This window comes from Acanthopagrus latus, chromosome 22 (assembly GCF_904848185.1).
Source record: "Acanthopagrus latus isolate v.2019 chromosome 22, fAcaLat1.1, whole genome shotgun sequence".
In the NCBI taxonomy this organism is placed as follows: domain Eukaryota; kingdom Metazoa; phylum Chordata; class Actinopteri; order Spariformes; family Sparidae; genus Acanthopagrus; species Acanthopagrus latus.
This window is the reverse complement of record NC_051060.1, coordinates 7,093,445-7,115,284: the sequence shown is the minus strand read 5'-3', so window position 1 is coordinate 7,115,284 and position 21,840 is coordinate 7,093,445. Positions and strand designations below refer to the sequence as shown.

At 39.8% G+C, this 21,840-nt stretch overlaps 1 protein-coding gene and 1 non-coding gene across 2 annotated transcripts in view; both read right to left on the bottom strand.

Annotated features, from left to right (window-relative positions):
• Positions 1-19,801, bottom strand: part of ift172 (intraflagellar transport 172) — a 43,137-nt gene extending 23,336 nt beyond the window's left edge. The window contains exons 1-20 of the mRNA XM_037086985.1: positions 19,763-19,801; positions 19,122-19,265; positions 18,123-18,235; positions 17,982-18,021; positions 17,532-17,597; positions 17,189-17,268; positions 16,885-16,972; positions 16,572-16,786; positions 16,307-16,430; positions 15,568-15,663; positions 14,648-14,809; positions 13,714-13,767; positions 13,093-13,196; positions 11,843-11,928; positions 10,200-10,312; positions 6,666-6,833; positions 5,174-5,310; positions 2,831-2,938; positions 1,815-1,899; positions 512-604 (exon numbers count right to left, since the gene is read on the bottom strand). Coding sequence (XP_036942880.1) covers positions 512-604; positions 1,815-1,899; positions 2,831-2,938; positions 5,174-5,310; positions 6,666-6,833; positions 10,200-10,312; positions 11,843-11,928; positions 13,093-13,196; positions 13,714-13,767; positions 14,648-14,809; positions 15,568-15,663; positions 16,307-16,430; positions 16,572-16,786; positions 16,885-16,972; positions 17,189-17,268; positions 17,532-17,597; positions 17,982-18,021; positions 18,123-18,235; positions 19,122-19,265; positions 19,763-19,801 — 2,115 coding nt within the window. The remainder of the gene's footprint in view (positions 1-511; positions 605-1,814; positions 1,900-2,830; positions 2,939-5,173; positions 5,311-6,665; positions 6,834-10,199; positions 10,313-11,842; positions 11,929-13,092; positions 13,197-13,713; positions 13,768-14,647; positions 14,810-15,567; positions 15,664-16,306; positions 16,431-16,571; positions 16,787-16,884; positions 16,973-17,188; positions 17,269-17,531; positions 17,598-17,981; positions 18,022-18,122; positions 18,236-19,121; positions 19,266-19,762) is intronic.
• A 412-nt stretch (positions 19,802-20,213) lies between these two features.
• On the bottom strand, positions 20,214-20,285 carry trnaa-ugc. Its single transcript has one exon. It is a non-coding gene; the product is annotated as a tRNA-Ala (tRNA).
• Between the last annotated feature and the right edge of the window lie 1,555 nt (positions 20,286-21,840).

The window sequence follows — 21,840 nt, the reverse complement described above, 5'->3', positions numbered from 1 at the left end:
AACAGCTCTGTGCTTGCCAGTTTTTACACACTGAGCACACTGAATTATCTATATAAGTCTTAAATGAAGGTTTCTGATTGAATTAAACTGAAATATACACAAACATCTGATTATCACAATTACAATATTGGTTTGTGAAAGTAATAAAACAGATTTGAAACTGACACACAGTGTTTAGAGTTCCTGACCTGCAACTTTGTAGGTAAACTATCTGACCAGTCACAGGTGCAAGCACACTAAAATTAAATCAAATCACATCAAATCAATATTTATTTATATGGCGCTTTTCATACAGAGAAAGCAGTTCAAAGTGCCTTACATAGATTTAAAAATCATCAGTTCAACTATTTCGGTAGACAAAACACAATTGGTTAATAAATTTACAATTAAAAAACAAGCAAAAAAATTGAAGACCACAACTGTTGGGAGTGTTCACTTTGTTATCTAATCCAAACTGAAATGCATCAGTGATTAATTCTACATATCAGGTGTAAAAAGGTGTGTCGCCAACCTGCTCCATGTAGTGCATCTCAGCCAGTTTGAAGTTCTTATCCAACATGGCCACGTGGGCTTGGACCTGGAAGAACGCTGTTCCGTCTCCTCCCTGCTCAATACAGATACGAACAGTAAACCGAACACACGCAGTTATGCATTGAGTAAATCTGATTAGTTTGACATTTCAAGAACTGCAATAGTGCATTTTTATATAAGATGTGTAAAATGTGTCTTGATGAGAGTTTGGGGGTATTTATAAATAAATTAATGGAAAAGACAAAGGCCTTGTTCAGTCTGCTGGCCCAAATAGGCATATCAAGATTGATGTGACAGTGTTTGGCATTGTTGTGTGTGTTGTGCGGCTAGAACATCCAGACTGAGACGCCTCTGTAGAAATCCGATTTTGGATCGCATTTCAAACCGCCCCCCAATGTGTTTATGGATTTGATTAGCAAAAAAACGCATTTCATGTCATTTTTTTTCTGCCCAGACTTCCTAAAATCAATCTGGATACAATCTGGATATTCCAAAAAAATGTATGTGGGCTGCTGGTCTGAACATGGCCCGAAACACTGATGTCGTCACCATTGGAAACCCGTGCATATGGTGATTTGGTGATTTCTGGACACACAAATTCCATCTTTTCACTTGCAAATAACAGCGCAGTCAATGTGTCTTAAGATTTGATTTGAAAAGAGCCTCATTTCCTTCAGTAAAGCAAGCAATCAGAACAAAGATGAGCTGGTTTTTGTGTTGATTCCAGCATGGAGATTTGGTCTTCTTTGCTCAAGACGCTGGTTTTATTTTTTTGTACCATGTGAAGCACAAATCTTTAAAGCAAATACTATTAAATCATTCATGACTTTGTTGAAATATCCAAATACTGGAAATCATAAATAATGCTGGTAAATATCAACTTAATCCCAAAAAATAGTTCAACTTTTATTGGTTATATAAGCCAGTGGTTCTCCAACTGTATCGCATCAAGGCTCCCTAAAATGACACAAATTAGATATCATTTGATAAGATTTTCTCCCAGGTTCCTGCATCTGATAAGAATTTTGTTTTTAAATGTTTCACTATAGGAACTGCATGAAACCCATGACCAAAGTACTCGCACATTATGTCACTGTGTTGCTTATTGATGGAATTATAGTTTGAGTAAATAATTCCCATTTTTTTCCAGGGACCCCATGGAACCACCCGTGGCAGTCACCAAACCCCACTCAAGAGCACCGCTGGTACATACAGTACAGTCACCGTGTAGATGCACTGTTGTACTGTACTGTGTCGTCTGTCTGTTTTGACATAAAACGCACCATTTCCTGTGAAACTTTGTCTGCAATCTGGTTCGTTTGGTGGAGGAATCGCACAGTTGAGACGTCCCCGAGCGCAGCAAAACACCTGCAAAAGGAAAAAAGAGACAGAAAAACAAAAAAGAGAGCGAGCGGGTAAACACGGAGAAGAAACCCAGAGAGAAACATTCTGCCGAGTGAAGTTACAAGGTAACAGTGCCCGGCCAAAACTGAGAATGTCTTCACTTAATGAACTGAGATAAATTAGAGCTTTTGTCTAATTAGCCTTCGGATACACTGCAGTGTGAGGCTGCTGAGAAATGAAAAGGCACTTCTTAGCATTCGGCCAATTTATTAGCAACTCTCTCTGAACAGTTGCATCAGATTAATGAACGAGTCATGAAAGAAAAAAAGTTTGAAGAAAAAAAAGAACGAAAAAAAGAACTCCTTCTGTCTGACTCTGTCTTGCTTCACTCCCTCATTAACATTACCCACTCCAGACAAAACCGTTTCTTTCCCCGATTTCATGATTTATGCAAATCAAGCCCATGCCTAACGAACAGCATATGCATTATTAATGACAGAGAATTCAAATCTGAAAAGTTTCTCAAAACAGAGAGGGAGAGAGAAAGAGGGAGGGGGGAGAGAGAGGGAGGGAGAGAGAGAGAGAAGGAGGGGAGAGAGAGTGAGGGAGGGAGAGAGAGAGGGAGGCAGGGCAGAGAAAGAGGAAATAGTGCTTATGATATAAAATAAAAAAAGTGTCTTTGATGATTAACAGACTTAGAAGTTAGAGAAGGATGTCAGGCAGGGACACAGTCCTCTGCTGTGTGTGTGTGTGTGTGTGTGTGTGTGTGTCCAATCCAGGTGACCACAGTGCCCTTGTTGTCTAGATAAGTCTAGATAAGATAAGTCTCGGCTACAATGAAGACTGATGAGCTACGTAATTAGCTCAGAGACATGAATATAAGCTTGCTAGGCTGAGTGTGTGTGTGTATGTGTGTGTGTGTGACTGTGTATGCGACTGTGTGTGTCGTGCTGACCTTTCTGCGATGTGCAGCTGGTGAGCCTCCAGAGCCAGCTTGCTGAGTGTCTTCCACATGGCTTCAGTCTCTGGTGACATCTCCAGGGTCTCAAGGAATGCTGTGGCTCTGTTAATGCACACACACACACACACACACACACACACACACACACACACACACACACACACACACACAAACGCACACACATGGAAGTAAAGCTTAGTCAGGCGGTGAGACAGTTCCATCGATATTCTATGTTGCAGAGGCAGACCAGTGTAAATATCGGATAATTGGGGTTTATTCAAAAGTCACTGGCAGATTTGGTCTTTGAGGTCACAGTGAATTGTTTTCCTGGGCATTAAAATGTGTTGTTCAGAATAAGGCCTAGAAAGAGTCGAAAGTTGTGACGCTGGAGAGACAAATGATTCAGTCTGACGCTGTTCTCTGGAAGCCAGGGTTCCTGCAGGGTTCAACACGTTAAAGTAGCTGCAAGGATCTTTCATTTTTTGTTGATTCTGGCGGCTCCTGTGGACAAAAGCAGTAAAGCAGCATAGCCGCTGCTCAGCGGCTGGGAGGCAGGCAACTCTGGAGGAGAGACTTCTGTAGAGAGCCAGACCTTCATATCAGATTCTGCTCTGATCCGGAGCCGTTTACTGACCAAAGGAGAGCTTATCTTCACGCCTGCAGCAGAGGTGACCTCCATTGTCTGGTTTTTGTGTTCTATAATGTTGACTGCTGACTGGAGTCGGAGGGGAAACGTATCTTAGTTTGTGAACATAGCCTAACAGAGAGAAGGGGGGGGAAAAAAAGACCCGGACTCTCTGGTAAGTGCTGATTTCAGTAAGAGTAGACCTAAATTCAAACACACAGGCACACACCATCAGCATGCCGTTGTTAGCTACCTTACGGCTAATGTACAGTTAAGTGATCTGGCTGTTTGGGGCGAATAAACACTCCTGCAAGTAATGGGATAAATGTAATGACAAACGCTGGTGGTGAACACACAACTTAACAACCATGCAGCTCATGCAAAAATGTTCATGGACGAGGACTTTATGTTGAGTCTCATCTGCCGACTTCTTTACTCACGCGCTCCCTTAAATTATAGAGGAGTGTGAGTACACAACGGAACAAAATGAATAACAAAGGTCTAGTCCTCCTTAGACATTCTGATATGAAAACGTTAGACAGTATATATTTAAGAATAGAGCCTTATAAAGAGCCACCAGTCGAGACAGTGGAGAGACAGCAGACAAAGTCTTGCATTGTCAATCAGTCTTTTTTTTTTTATCTCTTGCAGGATTTCTGCAGGTTTCAAATTTAAGACTTTTTATCCACAGAGAGAACGCAATTTAATTCCTGTATTGCGATTGGAAGTACAATGTAGCCACTGGAGACAATATGAGCCGGAATTGTTACACTTATTCTTCAAACTTCCTACCGGGCAGTATATTGTAATTGTTCCTAAATATGGAATAATTAAATAAATCCAACTTGTTCTCAAATAAGCAGCAGAATGGAAGTGTCAATCAAAATGAAAATGATTTATTAACTATCGATTTTTTAAATTTTCTCCCTATTATACTCAATGATCTTTATCATTGTAAAAATTATGGTATTTTTTGTTTGCTATAAAAAATACAAAAATTCAGATTGCTATAAGTATAAACAACATCATATATAACTAAATGTAAATGTATATAAGACCTGGCATCTTTGACATAAAGTACAGTCACAAAATCTATCGTTTATAAATGTGTAACGTCTCCAAACAGCCTGCTACATGGTCCAAGACACATTCTGACTAACCATCTGATCCATAGAAGGCAAAACTAAACGTTTAAGACAATGAAATGTAAGACTTTGATATCTAAGTTTATAAGGAAACTGAATTCAATGCTTTTTAACATCTTTTAAGATACCCTGTCTTACCTCAGATCAGACTTTCAACGTAAAGAGAAGCACAAGTCATCAAAACCCCTTGTAAGGTGGCTGGCTTCACTTTATGTGACGGAGTTCAGAGCAACAGTGAAGAGTTCAGCTGCTGCTCCTCAAAACCAAGAGAGAGGCCAGTGATAAGGGGGGAATCTTTTTGGTGGCGTTCAAATCCTGACACAGTGAAGAGATTATAGATTATATAGATTATAGATCTCCCAGCTGGCCAAGGAGCTCTGAAGAAACCCTCAAGACGAGCTGGAGGAAGCTGCTGGATAAAAGGACATCTGGCCTGTTCTGCTCGCCCCGCTGTCACTGCGACTCCGACCCAGAAAAGCGGCATGTGGTTGGAGGACCCGATACACGTTCAACTCGACAAGCGATGGACTGATTTTCTGTCGGCTCGCTATCGAAGTCAAAGCGTACCTGTCGTAATCCCCATCATCGACGGCGGTACCAAACTCGATGAGGCCTTCGTCCAGCGTGTAGGAGACAGTGTTGACGCCCTCCGTCACGATCACGTCCGTCTTCCCATCGGCTCTCTCTAGATCCACGATGTCTCCCTGACGAAGAGAAGTGAAAACAAACAGGCGCAACGTTTATCTTTTACATACTTTAGTAAAGGATGAAAGGTCTTGCATAGATTTACTGTAAATTACATCTGACATTGTTCATACTTAAAGCATTTTTAGCTTTATATTGAAGAATAAAAAGTGAAAAAACAGGAAAAAAAAAAACCAACTAAACAAAGATTTTAACAAAATAAACAAAGTGCTTGTGCAACAACTACTAATCTTAAAAATGGTAGTAAAATACATTTGGAAAAAAAAAGGAAAATAAGATCATTTAGTTTGATTACCCACTTGTATCCATATATAGACATTTATATTTATATATTTTTTTCAATATTTCTTACACAAATTAAAAATCATGACAATAGCTTCTGTTTCAAGGAGTAACATAAGTGTCCTTTCAGGCTGGCACACGCACTTAAGTACAAAATCGAGTCGCATTTTCCATTTCATGTTCCCCGACTACTATTCAGGCAGAAATATAGTGCAGCTACAGCTACAAATGACTTCTGAGATAAAGATTGTACATACAAAACATATCATCTTATGTGCGTTCAATATGATGGGCGGTTATAGAATAAACTACCGGACAGAATATTGAATAGTTCAAATAATATTGAATAGTTCAAATAAGCCAATTTTTCTGCATTAATATATTTTCCTATTTTTACTTATATAACATTTTGAATGCAGGCTACAATTGACCAGATAGTTTTCACGGTGTACTATTAAAACATTGTAAAACAGTTTGCTTCATCCACTAAGATGTTGTAAATAATCGCATATAGCTTTAACTCTACTGAGTAAGCTCCCATCAAACATGTACAACATCAGTTATTTGCACTATATGATATCTGTTATTTGTCTGCAAAACACAGTTTTCTGTCTTATTCTGTCTGCTTTTTTATTATTAATCAGAAAAATCAGTTCTCAGTCGTTCCACAAGTTTTAGAAACTCGTTCCTGCCGAGGGCGAGAAACTGCTCCGGGACAGCAGCTCTGAAAACACTCGCTCAGTCAGCTGTGTGCTGAGCACAGAGACATAAAGCTCGAGGAAAGTACAAGTGAAACAAGTGATCTGGGGATAAAAACAGAAACTACTGAAACTATTGATTGCAAACACAACCACAACAAATGGGCCAGAGGCAGAAACTTTTTGCCTCTACTGTTATGTTTATCTACTGGTGCTGCCTTTTACTGTCTATGTTATTGTAAAAAGGCCAATGTGAGTCCTGATTAACTGTGAAATCATATACCGGAACCCTTTCATGTCATGTCAATTTGTAACTTGATGGAGATGTTTGTTGTTGCTCTGAACTCGCGCGCACAGAGACAACAAAGTCGCACCTTGATGGGGAACATGGTGATGCTCTCTGGGCTGTCGATGCTGTACCAGATGCAGAGGTTCCCCCTGTTCTGGGCCACCACCACATCGCTGCCCGGCACCCACTGGACGTAGGAGCAGAAACTCAGCACCGTTGTCTTCACACCGGACCCTATGTCATACAGATGGAGCTGAGGAGGAAAAGGAACGGGGAGATACAGAATTTTTTTTTGTTTATTTCATCATCGAAAACTGTTCTGACCTCATCAGAGGAGTTATTTTTCTTTCTGGGAGTGAGGCAAGAAGATCCAAGCCACTCTCACACAGTATCTGTCCATTCAATATGAAGCTGGAGTCAGGAAATAGTTAGCTTAGGTTAGCACGAACTGACCTAAGTAACGAACACGAAAGGACTGAACAGCCTCCTGCAGCAAAAAAAACGATCAAAAACTATATCACTGCGTACTGCAGAGGTTGACAAAAAACTTAACCGTGAGACTTTTAATACACTTTAATCCTTTCTCTCCATCATCCTCTGAAACAGAAGTTAATGCTTTAGAAGGATTTTCAAGGCCCATGGAGACACTGAGCTGGTGCTGCCAAGCTAGGCTAACAGGCTCCTGGGGCCCAGCTCCATGTTGCATTAACAAATATGGTCAATCTTTCGCCAACTCCTAATTCAATGGTAGGAAAGTGCAGGAAAGTGTTGTTTTTTGTTTTGTTTTTTTTAATTGTCCAACCACATAACAGTTTAGAATTGCTTGTTTCAGTGCAGTTAGATGGGCAAGACAACTGCTGCATTACAGAATAATCTCTCATCCTTTTAGCTTGTAGAAAGAACTCCTTACAAATAGGTGTTGAAAAAAGAATGTTTTGTACATAAGAGAACAAAACACTGTACAAAAGTTCAACCAAAGGGCAAAAGATCTCAGAGAATAAAAACAGAGGAAACAAGCGACGCTGGATAAAGACTTTAGCTTGGCTGTGCTTAATTTTCAATTCCCCATCTTGTAAAGTTTAAGTTTACATTGTCACTTGAGGAAAGATCCTTCCCACCAGCTCCATATGAGCACTCGCACAGCAATGCATTCTCCTCTGATGAATAAAGATTATGTATACTCTATAAGCTACAAAGGCTCCTCAAGCACTTAATATGTATGTCAGAGACCGCCTGCTGCTGTAATCAGCTGCTTTAATATCCTCCACCACCACCACCTCCACCATTTTTAATAATGCTCCCTCTATAGTTTCACCCTGGAGCTCAGCTGGCCAAGTTTTAATTCAATGAGGACGAGCAGCCTGTTGATAAGTTCATTTGAAAGCAAGTTTCAATTAAGGAGACATTTCACAACTTGACTTTTTATGATTTCTTACGGATGTAAAGTGTAATAAATCTGTGCTATGAATGTGAATATGTAAAAATGTGAAATAGTATAAATCCCTTCCAGTATATTTGGCTGCTCATACACACTTACATATCCGACAATCTGTCTCACTAAAGCTCATTTTATACAAAGTGAAAAAATGTAACAATATAAAATCTAAGATATATATACCGTGTATATATATATATATATATATATATATATATATATATATATATATATATATATATATACACACACACACACACACACACACACACACACACACACACACACACACACACACAATAGTCTTTCAATATCATTATGTTCCACACAAGAGCAGACAAAGTTTGAAGGGATTCCCAATTACCAGAGTTCTCCATGTCATTGCCCCGGGACTCGCAGATCAAACTGTGTCATTACCCCAGGGCAACAACTGACAACAGCTCGCTGTCACTCTCATCCTGCACACGGCTCCTCAAAACATGAACCTCAGCACGGCCAAAGCGTATAGCAGAAAAACACTGACATCTTTCATGGATGTTTTTCATGGTGGAAAATGTGAAATGCATCTCCACATAAATTAGAGTAGGCGAGGAACCGGAGAAATAAAAGTGAATGCAAGAAATCATCACCAACGTGACGATATGTTGTGCTTTACAGGTATTACTTTTACATTAAGAGTACCTGGAAGATTCTGTACTGGGTTTAAGCAGTTTCTACTATAACACAGCAACGAGTGAGAAAGGTCCAAACTGCTTTAAACATTTCTGTCCCGTTTCAATGTCTGTACATGGTCATTTTAAAACAATTTGGATTTGAACTGTTAGTTTAAATGAAGACAAATTTCAGAAATAAGGAAAAAGGAGATAAAGAGAGTGATGTTTGACTTTTTGACAGAAATACAAATGTAGTAATCTTGTTAGACCAACTTGAACAAGATCCAACCTGAGGCTACAGTAGGAGGCGAAACAAATTGGATGAAACAGCTGAAAAATCAATCAATCAATCAATCAATCAATCAATCAATCAATCAATCTTTAACCAAATTAAATCTATTTTTGGATGATTGGTGGTTGGCAATTTTTGCTTTCATTCAAGTATCTTACAATTATTTAAATAAAACATCGAAGTTAGACGTTGCTTCATTTAAAGGGGGACACAATCCCTGGACGAAAGGACTTCAAGTTTTATACATGACTTCTTTGCACTTGTTTTGTTTGCACCTCTTGAAAGATATGATTTATAACATTTCCACATAAAAATGTCTAATAGCTACAAGAGCTATGTTTTATTTATTTTATTGTGCACATTTTCAAAAATGTTTCCTGCAGGGTTCAAATGCACAAAAATCTTTGATATTCAAGCGAACAGTGTGTTGCATCTGGTTGCTAAAACCTCCTAGAAAACATTAGATGATACTTGAGAAGGAAGTCTGTAAATGTGACTAAATGCAGTGTGAATAAAAAAACACTTTACCTTGTCTGTTAACATTTCTGCCTCTGATAGATCTTTATCTACAATGGTGGTAATTTAACAATGAAGACAACAACTCCCAGGACCCTCACGCTACTTCATGCAACATCGGCCTACGTCTTTCAGTTTCATTGTTTTGCTTGAGAAACCCCTCACGGCAGAAGTTAGATACCCTGCAATCAAATGTTAAATGAAGAAGAAATTAAATGTCACCTCGGCTGTGTACTTGTATACAGATGGGTTAGTATCAAGTCTATCCCCCTGTGGACTACCATGAATTTAGCATTATGGATGTAACTGTCTTGGTTTTCTGGAGCAAGATATGACCATACTTGGACGAGAGGGCGGAGCCGGGGTGGACACCCCCTGATATATTGTCTATTTCACACTAAATAGGACCATAATTTACGAAATGAACATCATCCTGTGATGACGAAGACTTTAAGACTGTAGACTGGGACCATAAACCCATTAGGAAACTGTTTACTGAGGTAATAAATCAAGTGAGAATAAACTCACATATGATCAGGTCCTTCTTGAGTTGCCTCCTGCTGGCCACTAGAGAGACATGTTTTGGGCGATGGTTATGTTCCAACAAATGTGCAGATTTTTCTACTTTACTAATCATCATCCTGTCTGTCATTCTCCCCTCTCCGCCTTCGGGCCTCTCTCTCTCTCCAGCAATCCCTCAGGGTGCTGAGGTTTGTTTCTCACCCGCAGCTTCTTGTCCCTGAACAGCAGTTTGCGTCCGGTTTCATTGAGCTCCAGCCAGTCAATCTTGGAGTCGTGGCTGAGGGTTCCCAGATTGTAGCCCCCGGCCAAGTCCACTGAGGGGAGGAAAAGAAAAAGGACAACTGAGCAGCGGTCGGACTGCCACTGTGCCAATGCATCTGACTAAAATTGGCCTTTTATTCAAGACTCGAAATCAGGCAGCCATTTATAATTATTACTGATTCTATCAGGCAGAGTGAGCGGTTTCTCGACTCTTACCTCACCGGCTCTGGGATCAAGATCATATTATTAGTCGGTTCATATCAGACCTACATCAACTTTTTAATTAAAATGGAGTGTGGTCCAGTCAGTGGAAGAGATACAGCTCAGCTGATGATCTACAGCAATGGCTGTAGTTGTAGCAGGCCAGGACTTCAATATCATATTACCGTGGTGAGTAAGAGACACGAGCTGGCTGTAATATAGTGATGATAACACATCAGCATGTTCTCCAATCAAAAGGCGTTTCACAATCCCACGGCACAAAATGAACATTTAAATCCGCAGGAGTCGACAGCGCTGCTGATGACTCACTATTCCTCGGTCAGGTACGGAGAACTATTGTTCTGAAAATACACCAGCTAAGCTGTTCTCGCTTTGGAACAAAAGCTCATCACCCACGGCAGATTTAAAACCACATTTGGCATTTAAGGATGAGGCTGGCATTATTCTGCGGTTGGCTCCATTGTTGTCCACAAACACGTCGGTGAGCCAAACTGTTGCGCTGTGTCTGACATAGTCTTTCAGTTTATTTTGAGAGAATCAATCAGTGCGTATTAATCCGCCACGCCTGATGAATCAACAACTTTGTTTCACTTTGATGTAAAGCGTATGCGATTCAGAGGAGTAAAACCAGCAGTGTGGGTGAAAAAGCTTTGTGTTTAACCTTTAAAGGGACAGTTCACCCCAAAACTAAAAATACATATTTTCCCCCTTACCTGCAGCGCTACCCATCCATCTTGTTTCAGTGCGAGTTGCTGAGTTTTGGAGGAATGTCTGCTCTCTCTCGATTATAATGGATTAAAAAAACAACTTGCTTTGTGATGCTCAAAACTGCAAAAAAATGCTTCTGAAAAACTTAACAGGAACATCTGAGGATAACCCATCATTTCATGTAAGCACAACTTTGTTTCTGCGGCAGTAGCTAGCCTTTCCTCCATGAGTACAAGGCATGCTTCCTTCTGGGTAGTGATACAGAAAGAAAATAGTTCCTACATGAAACTGCTCACAACAACGTCTGTGGATTACTTTGAGTAACCAGGTCATGATTTCTAGGTGAGACAAGGCTGTTGAGTTTTTCAAGTGTGTGTATGGTTTTTTTTTAGCTTTTTTTTTTTTTTTATTTAGAGTAGGACCTGGTTTCATTACACTGGAGAGAAGGCAGACATTTCTAAGGCTGAGATCTCCAAAACAAGGTAGTTCACACCAAAACAATCTACATGAATAAAACAGCACTACAGGTAAGAGGAAAACAATGTGTTTTTGATTTCTTTTGGGGTGAACTGTCCCTTTAACCTAGGCATCGAATCAGACCTCTTGTTACTACATAGCTACAATAGTCTTTTCCCACAAACATACATTCTTACCAACAGCAATGGTCTTTATATCAATCAGATACGCAAGCTTCTTGTTGTCTTCGACCCCTCTCTGCTTCCTCTCATTTATCCGGACGCTACAAACACAAACACAGGTTTAAAAAACATTAATCAGTATGACATAGCTGACGTGACACTGATTTAACATTTCTAAATCCAGTGTCAGCTCAGCTTAATTGGCTTCAGATGCTGTTCATCCTACTGGAAATCCCAGGACAGCCCTGATCATGATGTTGTCATGCTACAGTGTCCAGCCAGAGGCGAGGAGCCGTCAGAGTGTCCTGAGACCTGCTGACGGCCGTTAGTCAGTCACCTGGGAGCTGTCAGCCCTGACACTTTTGACAGGGCTGAATATTTAAAAACCGGATGCGTGCTGACTGGCAGACACTGACCCTGACACGATACGTGACGCCTGCACAGCTCAATGCAGCCATCTAATGGACAGAGCTGGAACCACACAGCCTGTTTGGGAACGATCATGGACTGTGGTTTATCAGTCACATATCATTAATATTTTCCTACGTCTAAAACAACTCGCTTGCAGTCACGTTGGAGATCTTATCTTAAATTGCAGTTAGAAAGTATAATAGATAACAACCAAAAATTGTGACATATATATCTAGAAATGGCTATTTTTTTTAATCTCATTACTCTAAACTGTCACTAAAAAAAGGCAATTTTGTTCATATAACGGTGACAAATGGCATCAACAGATTGATTTGAAATTGAGCCGTAAAAATTTGGATATAAAACTAAACTAAACTAAAGCTAACTTTTTTCATTTACCTAAAAAAGCCCATAACACATGAATATACATGATAAAAACTGGACTGAAATAAAATGTGACTTAATTATCAACTTCCAGGGTCCCTTCTTTGCCTCTGTTATGTTGTTTGTATCTTTAAATATGCATATATTCTGTCAGGAGCATATCAAATACAGATATATATATATATATATATATATATATATATATATACACAGTAACACAAGCTCTGAAACTGCTTTTCATGTAGATTCACCCAAAAATCTAGACATGTCATCATTTAGGTTGATAAGATGTCTTTATTTGTATATCAGGATATCTAAATTCAATGATTTTTTTAAACAAAGACAACAATCAGTAGATCTGTACTATCTTTCTGACTTATCGATGTTTCTTCTTTCGAAGCAGACAAACCGGTTGTGGTGTTACCGATCCAGGCTCGTAAGGTGTGCTTGTTTTGTGTAACGGGACCTACCTGATGAGGTGAGGGTTCATAAATTCTGTTCTGACTGATCCCAGGATCTCGTTGTTGCTGTATTCCACCAGGCTCAGCTCCCCAGCATTGAAAATCATACACACCTGGAACAGAAACCACAGCAGACGAAAATATGATGGGAGCAGCGGTATAAGGGATGATGACAGCTGATTAGAAGATCACTTCCCTGACAGGCTTGATCATCAGCAGATAGATTCATTAGGCTGTTGAAATCATGATAAAATCACATATCCATTATCATAAAATCCTGTGGTTACTTTGTTTGCTTTTACACAAAAAACCAAAACACGCCAGAGTCCACTTGATAGCAGACCGAGACAGATCGATCGTTTGGTCCGCACAAGGATTCAATGGACAGCTTTCACACCGGCACAAATCAAACAGATCTACCTGGCAAAGGCCTGATTTCCCCCAGTCTAACAGGTCAGCTGTGAGAAGTACCCAAAGACATGATAGGACCTGCAACACAACCTTCACTCTAACAGTAGTGTAATTATACATTACAGTTTATCGCTCCTTGGCAAGTGCTAGTCTAAACTGGTTGAAGTGTGACACAACAGCCTTCTCAACAATACACTTCACACACGCCGCTGTACTCACTGTTTCATTTTCAAAAAAGAACTTCTCGTTTCCCCCAGAGCCGGGCCAAGGCACCTGAAAGAGAGGCAGCAGAATCAGGCCTTCAGTTCAAACGGTGGAGCCATGCTCACCGCAGATCACACAGTGACACAGGCCGATCAGTCCACTTCTGTTCGTCGTGACAAGTACACAAGGAGCCAAGTATGTGTGAGGCTTCTTTTCCAGGCTTTTGATGCAGTATTTAAAATGAGATTTGTCTCTATTGTATCGGTATCCAGGCTTGGAGCAGAATACTTTAAAATGTAGCCAGGCAATGAAAACAAATGACGTGGCTATTTCAGTGATTAGTGAAGTAATCCAAAACGACAACAACAATTGCATCAATCTGAGTACTTCTGGATTACTTTATAATTAAACTCTGTAAATACTGTACCTTAACTTAAACATTGGACACATGCAAATTCCCTTTTTCTTTTCTCTTTCAATGATCTCAAAACATTTTCAAAGCAAATATAATTATAACATTTGGCGTTTTAAACATTTAGATTATATTTTAAAAACATGATGAAAATCTAAATAATAAAAAAACAACAATTATAATCTAATAACATTTTTTTTACCCATGTGGCTGTTTCTAGTTACTTATTTTTTATTATCTGATTACATAGTCTTGATTACATGTAATCTGTTACTACCCGACCCTGAATGGGATGGAGGAAGACGTCTCAGGCGTAATGTAGGCGCTGACTACACACAAAACTCATGACATCATTACAATGTTATGTTCTGAGAACTTGATGTCAACATGTATGTAACACTGTGATCCTCCCTTCTTACTGAAGTTACATAGTGCATAAACAAGTGATAGAGACACCATCCACCCTGTAACCAGTCACTGTACCATCAACATGATTCTGAAGCTGATATTTTAGGGTTAAAAAAGTTTGAATCCTACCTCGCTCAGTTTATTTGACAGCAGGTCTCCCAGCAGAAGTGTTTCGGAGGTGTGAGCCACCAGGTAGCGATCTTTCCCCATGATTTTGACTTCCTCTATCTCGTAGCCGTAATAGGACTTCAGCACGACCCGTGTTCCTGTAGAGAGGTTCCTCACTATCACCTATAAGAGGAGGGAAGAAAAGGAATAAAGTAAGCCATCGCTTCATTCATATTTTGCAAAAACTGATGCACCCGAGCTATGAAATTTCAGTGAGCAAGGTCTTAAAGTTTATTTACACACAATGGATTCAACTTCCCTTTAAAACACTTTGCTAACTCAGTCTGGGAGAATCAGAGAGAAAAACTGTCAGCACTGTCAGCACTCAGTTACAAGAGGATAGAAAGAAAAGAAAAAGAGTTTCTTCTGAACTTTTGGCTGGAAAATGTAATTACACATCAGCTGCCTCATTAGCAGACAGAATTACTTTCCCAATCATAATCTCATCAATCTAAATATTTATCTTTGTTTTTCAAGCCAGAGGCAAAATCAATTTATGTACTAATTAACTTTGGATCTTTATTGTTAATCAGAAAATCCTAGATTGGGTTCAAAGGCCATTTTTGCACATGTCTATCTGTCGTTTTTCCAGAATTATTATTCTCTTTCAGTTTGGACCAAAAACAAACAATGTTTCTCGCAGCTTTCAAGGTCTTCAGGGCAAATAATATAATACAGCATTTGTTCTCAGGAAAGACAGCAGACATTTATTTACATTTTGTTAAAAACTCAAATAACAAGTTATGCCAGAGACCAGAGTGAAGGCTGGAATGTATTAGTTTGGTCTTGACTTCTACTCATTGTTGCACACTTGAAGACACTGCAGTTATTCTTTGGTTAAGACGCGTGATTAATCGTCGCTGTTTTCTGTTTGTCTCTACCTGGCTCAGGCCGACGTACGTCATCTCAAACTTGTTCTTATAGATGGTTCTCCGCAGGCAGCAGTCAAACAGCTCCACTCCTCCACATAGTGTTCCCTGTCAACACACACAACATAAATAAATACACTCAAGACCACGTGCTTTACTACAGATGAGTGCTTTAGGTTTCTTTGTAGTTATTTGATGGTAACAGCAGCTTAATTAACGTCTGTAGGTTTTTCCAGGTTCTTAAGAGTGAAAATCAAGCACTTTTCAAGGTACATACGCCTACATTTTCCAGACTCTTGAAGCATTTATCATCATTATTTTACCATCTGTTCATATTAACTTTGATTGTATGTTTTGATCATGCTTATTTAATGCTTGCCAACTGGAACACCAGGAGACAACAAACAAATATAAAGACGAGATTGTTTCCTTTAAAATATTGCATTTCTTTAATGATAAAGCGTTGATTAAAACAGCAGATCTGGCTGAAAATCAGGCATTTTTCTGGTAGTATATTCAAATTCAAGCACATCACTAACCTTGGAACATTCAAAGAATTTGTATGAACGCTGTGTTCAGTATGAGAAGCATGTCAGTCTGACACCAGGTTATGTAAGGGACCAGACAGACAACTCTCCATGCAGGCACGTGTAGGTGAACCACTGCTACAAATCTCTACAGAATAAGTAAAGAGCACCCGTGGGCTGGCGCTCAAGTCACAGAAAAATACTGTGATGGACAAAGTATTTACAGCACAGAGGCGCGATCCGTCTTTCTTCCAGGCCAAGCTGGTGATGGTGTAGAGGTTGGCGATCTCTTTGGGCTTGGCCTCGTCCCACACTCCTCTCCTGGGAGCCCAGTTGAACACCCGCAGACTGAGTGAAACATCAGGAAGAGAAAAACAACTCAGTTATCTGAGATGACTATTATAAACAGTACCTGAGGGGTCTCTTTGGGCTGACAGGTATCATCGTAGCACCGTCTGTATATCACCTGGGATATACCATGATACTGACCGGTCGTAACTGCCGAAGACGACTGACTGCCCGCTGGGGCTGGTGGTGGCCACGGTGAACTCCCTCTCCGTGCGGTCGCGGGTGTAGTCGAAGGTCTGCAGGACGTGACCCTCTCTGCCGTAGGCTACCACCTTCTTGTCGCAGCCGCCCACCATGATGCTGTTTGCACCCCAGGCCAGAGCGTAAGGCGGGCATGGGTGGATCAACAGTTTACCCTGCGTCAGAGTGTGAAATGTGATCAATTCAACTTTATGATAAGAGAATACAGTAACGTAACACGATGATGGACATCGATGTGTGAGGCTGTGAGTACCTGAGACTCCCCTGATCCTTCGTCATCAAAGAAGTAACGCACGACGGTCCCGTCAGCGTGGCCGGACAGGATGCCTTTAGCAGAAACGCTGAAACAAAAAACAGACATATATACATAATACCACAGAAGAAGAAGAAAGTAGGTAATTTGTGGGACTTTAAGAGTGTACATCTTTTCCTTTTTCCTTTTTTCCCCAAATGTTCTGGGGATAAAAAAACCCAACAAAGCACCTTATAGTAAATATACTTACATTTCAATTATGTGACATTACATTAAATGACATCAAATATAAATATGCATTTACTTGGAAGCTAATGAGACAACACAGGACTCGGTGCCGTAGATGGTTGACGACTTGTTTGTCTGAGTGTTGGCGAGGCGAACCTAGCAGAAAAAAAAACAGAACAACTTTTATTTAAAACATACACAATTCTATTTAATATTTGACCAAAAAAACAGAGATCAAATGTTTATATTTTTGCGCCAAGTGAAATGAACGCTATTAAAAACAGTTCAGTAAAAATCTAAATGTGTCTGTTTTTGTATAACATTTCAACAAATTGTTTAAAGCCAAAAAATATCATTATGGACAAACTGATCTGATGCAATAATTAGACTAGAAAGAACTCACTGTTACACTGACTTACTTTTCCATCCACTAATCCGTACACAATTGCATGTTCTGCAGGCCACAGCAGGCAGGTCACAGCACTCTGCAACACAGTGGATAAAATGCTGCTTTAAAGAGATCGGAAAATTGAAACTTTCAACTGGAAAAAAATGTTTTCAGACATGAAAATGCAAGTAGAGTCAGGATCCTACGCCAGGAACCCGACAGCCAAGATCTCCCACCTCATTACTTCCAAAACATACATATTCAATCACATACAATTAACACTAAAACAGCAGCTGGAACTGGACCATCTATGCAGCTTCTTCATGAAACATTTATGATCCCACATCAGCTTTACATGGCCTCAAATCTACTAAAACATCTGGAGAACATGGTGCCTTACCGGCCAAACATCTTTTCATCAACATTATCTTTAGTAGTGGTGACATTATTATCTATCAAATATCTACTCATGTTTACTTACTGTCTGAACAAACTTGTTGCAGATGGCTTTCTTGTCACCCCTAGAAGAGAGAAGACAATACTGATACAATTTGCATGGATAAATATACATAAATAATAAAATGGAAAAACGGAGAAGAGACCAGCATCGAAAGGACATTACCAGTCCTCCCCGATCCTGTAGACAAAGATGATGTTGTCGGACTGTCCGATGGCGATTTTGGTGGAGTCCGGAGAGAACGCCATGTCATTGACAACATAGCTCTGTTTTCCATACTGACAAAAGATAACATGGGACTAATGTTATCAATACAATACATACTCAGAGATTACCTGACACTGCTTATAGAAAAGTCTTTCAACAATATACTTGGAGATACACTAGGCAGGACCTACAGGGATATCTTATAACTTTTAACTACCCCTCAATCCTTATCTTAAAATAAAAGATATATAATCTGCTATTTTTCCAACAAGCAGTTAATAAGTTTCTGGTAATTTCGTTTATACATTTCCAGATTAACTTCTGATGATCACATCATTTTTATTTGTTGTCAGTTAATTAAAGCTTATGTATTAACTATTTACATTTTCACAGTTTTTACCAGACTGTTATACTTGTTCTTGTACTTGACATTACAACCACATTACTGAAGATCAGAAATTGAAAACTATGTTAATCTTTGGTGAAAGTACCAACAGACATCCCTACAATAATATCCCAGCATTTTTCGGTCAAAAATATTGTGACATTTGATTTTGTTGCCAAAGTACATGCATTTATGAAGTCCTTTTAGGAGACTCGAAAAGACCAAAATATATATCGTGATTGTGACGTATCTTTAAAATGTGGCGATATAATTTTAAGGCCATTTCCCCCAGCCCTAATTCATCATCACAGGCTCCTGCACATCATGCACTTCATTTGGCTTGTTTAAATCTGTTGTGTCATTTTACCCCAGAACACAAATTGTGCTATCACTGACTATTCTTGTATATTATGAATATTTTACTCATAATCGTCTTTCCCAAGGCTGTACCTCTTTTCTGCTTTTGCTCTTGAGTAGACTGTCTTATTTTCTGTTGCAGCTGTGTAATGTTTTGTTTGCTACAGTGACTTTGTGTGTGAGACAGCATGAGGCTAGCTGCCCTCCGGCCTCACCTTGGAGTCCAGGGGTTTGGTGGAGAATTTGTCTCTCCTCTCTCCCTGCTCGTCATACAGCAGCACCACCCTGTCAACGGTGCACACGGCGAACTTGGTGTTGTTCGGCGCCCAGGCCGAGCATGTCACTTTGGCAGCACCCTCCTGTGAAGGCAGAGGAGACAGACAGCAACGTTATGAAGCGATTAGCCGAGCATCTCTTTAGCTAACTTTAGCTGACTGTATTTACATACGTTCCGTTATGTTCTGTGGCTGCACGGGCTCCATGGTAGATTTGACTGTTTCAAATGTTGAAGTTGATAGAATTTGCCTGGTAAAACCACTGCTTAAACAAATGCTTACAGTATTGTAAGCTTTAGCTAAGTTGTGGCGTATTAGCAATACTTTTATCAACTAAGGAACGTCAACGCACCACTCCGTTGCTAGCGTGCAAAGAACTGTAAGTTAACTGTAAAAAACTGAATTTAATACAGTTTCATCACGGATCAGTAAAGTCACTTAAATGCCGAATAGACAAGAGGAAGTAAAAGTTTCGTTGCATCTTTCGTGAAATCAGTTAGACCATAACCGTTACACAGTTACACTGCACACTGATGCTGCTCTCCATCAGCTAGCATTAGCTTACTTGTCACTGAGCTTACCTGGGGTGTTAAGAGTGTCTTCAGGTGCTTCAGTTGCATTTTCGGGTTCTCTTCAGGACGTTCGAACAGGGAATGGTGTTTATAATGCCGAGATAAAGCGGAAAAATTTAGATTATGGACATTTTGTTGAGCAGCTCTAAGGCAGCAGCTAGCAGGGAGGACATCTTTGTAGTAAACATAACTGTGATCTCCTTAGTTACCGCTTGGGCGGGGACTCATGGTGCGTTTGTAACTCTAGGAAACCGCAGAAGCTTTGACCGCGTCGTTTTGTATCGAAAATGGTATAAAGCATCGTAAGAGCGTGGAAGCTCTTTCGTGTCACTTCAATAGCCAGGATTGTCATCTTAGTCAACTATCTTTGATAGTTCTTACGCTATCACACAACGGATCCGTATACATATGTACAATACTAACATCTATGGGTGAGCAGGAGGCGGAAAACGAAAAGGAGTGGAGATGCCGGGGATTGAACCCGGGGCCTCATACATGCAAAGCATGCGCTCTACCACTGAGCTACATCCCCTTTCACATCACTACTTCCGAAAGTAGCGTACTTATAGTAGTTTCCGTTACGCAAAGCTGTCAGGTCTGATGCATGTCCTTCGTGTTGCATTCATCAGATTCTCAAAAAGTTGTATTTCCAAAAAGTAAAAAGTATCTCTGTGTTTGTACTGAAACTATCCCTGAAAGCTGCATAATGTTTTAATTTTCTAAGTAATCTGAAAAGGCAAAAACTTGACCAAAGCACATCAATTTCAAGCACACCCATCAAACGTATCTCATTTTTAGGGGTAAGCCTACATGCCTTTCCCTTCAGTTCTAAGATTCAGTTTGAAATATCTGACCATTATTCATCAGTGAAGCAGTTTTAAAGGTCTATGAAAGAAATTAAGATTGATACACAACATTTGTCTCCATTCCTAGCTCCTGTGCAAGCGATGTTAACACTAACACTCCCCTGGTCCCTGAGCTCCCAGTCAGAACCAATAGCTGCACGGCTAACTAAGCTAACTAGCAAATGGCAGCTGAAGCCAAAGCTCCTGTGTAGCTGCGTGGCTAACTTAGCTAAATAGCTAATGACAGCTACAGTTAGCATGAGGTAAAGGCTACACTGTTGATATGCTGCCCTCATATATATCTATATATCTATATCTATATCTGTATATATATATATATATATATATATATATATATATATATATATATATATATATATATATATATATATATATATATATATATATATTGCACATTTAAGGTGTGGCTATAAGAGATAAAGCAGTTAATGTGAGACATGTTGTTAGCATGAGAACAGCAGCACATTCTTTACAGTTCTCAATGTGAAAAATAAAAACAAGAAATGCATATAGCAATAGTTATGACACCATAGTTGTGGTCAAAATGTTGTCTCTTAGATACAGGACAGTATGGGGTCAGATATAGTCAGGCTGCTCATTAACACCATTTATTTTTCTTTAAATGACTAAAAAGAACCAGGTGATGAGTCAAACAGGTGAACAATGCAAGAGGACTGCGACTTTTATCAGTGAGGGACAAGCTCTTACATTTACCCTCTGTGATTAAATACATGTACCCTTCAAACAATAACTGCAGTGCATTTAGGCCAACGGGCCATCAAGTACTGCCCGATAATCACATGGATATTGACTGTGAAAATACACGCTGAAAAAGCAGGTCTGCTTTTTCATACTTTTACACTACCATATTTTGGAAGCCAATGTTGTACTTGTACACTACATTCGTTTGACAGATTTTGTTACGAGCTACATCACTGAGTCAGATTATTAAACTAAAACACTTCATTATCCATCTTTAATTACAAAACAAACTTATCTTGACCCACACCTGCATCCTAGTGGGGGTAAAAGGAATTCCAGCTGATGAGAAGTTGCTGCATACGGTTGCTGCTGCAGGCTGCCCTCGCAACTTCCCGCGAACGTGGTGACGTATGAGTGACGTAAAACGGTGTTAAGTTGCCTGATGATACCGGAAACAAGCCGGTTTACCTTCAGATTAAAGCCCCACACGTTTGACAACACGACTTCATTGTTACTACA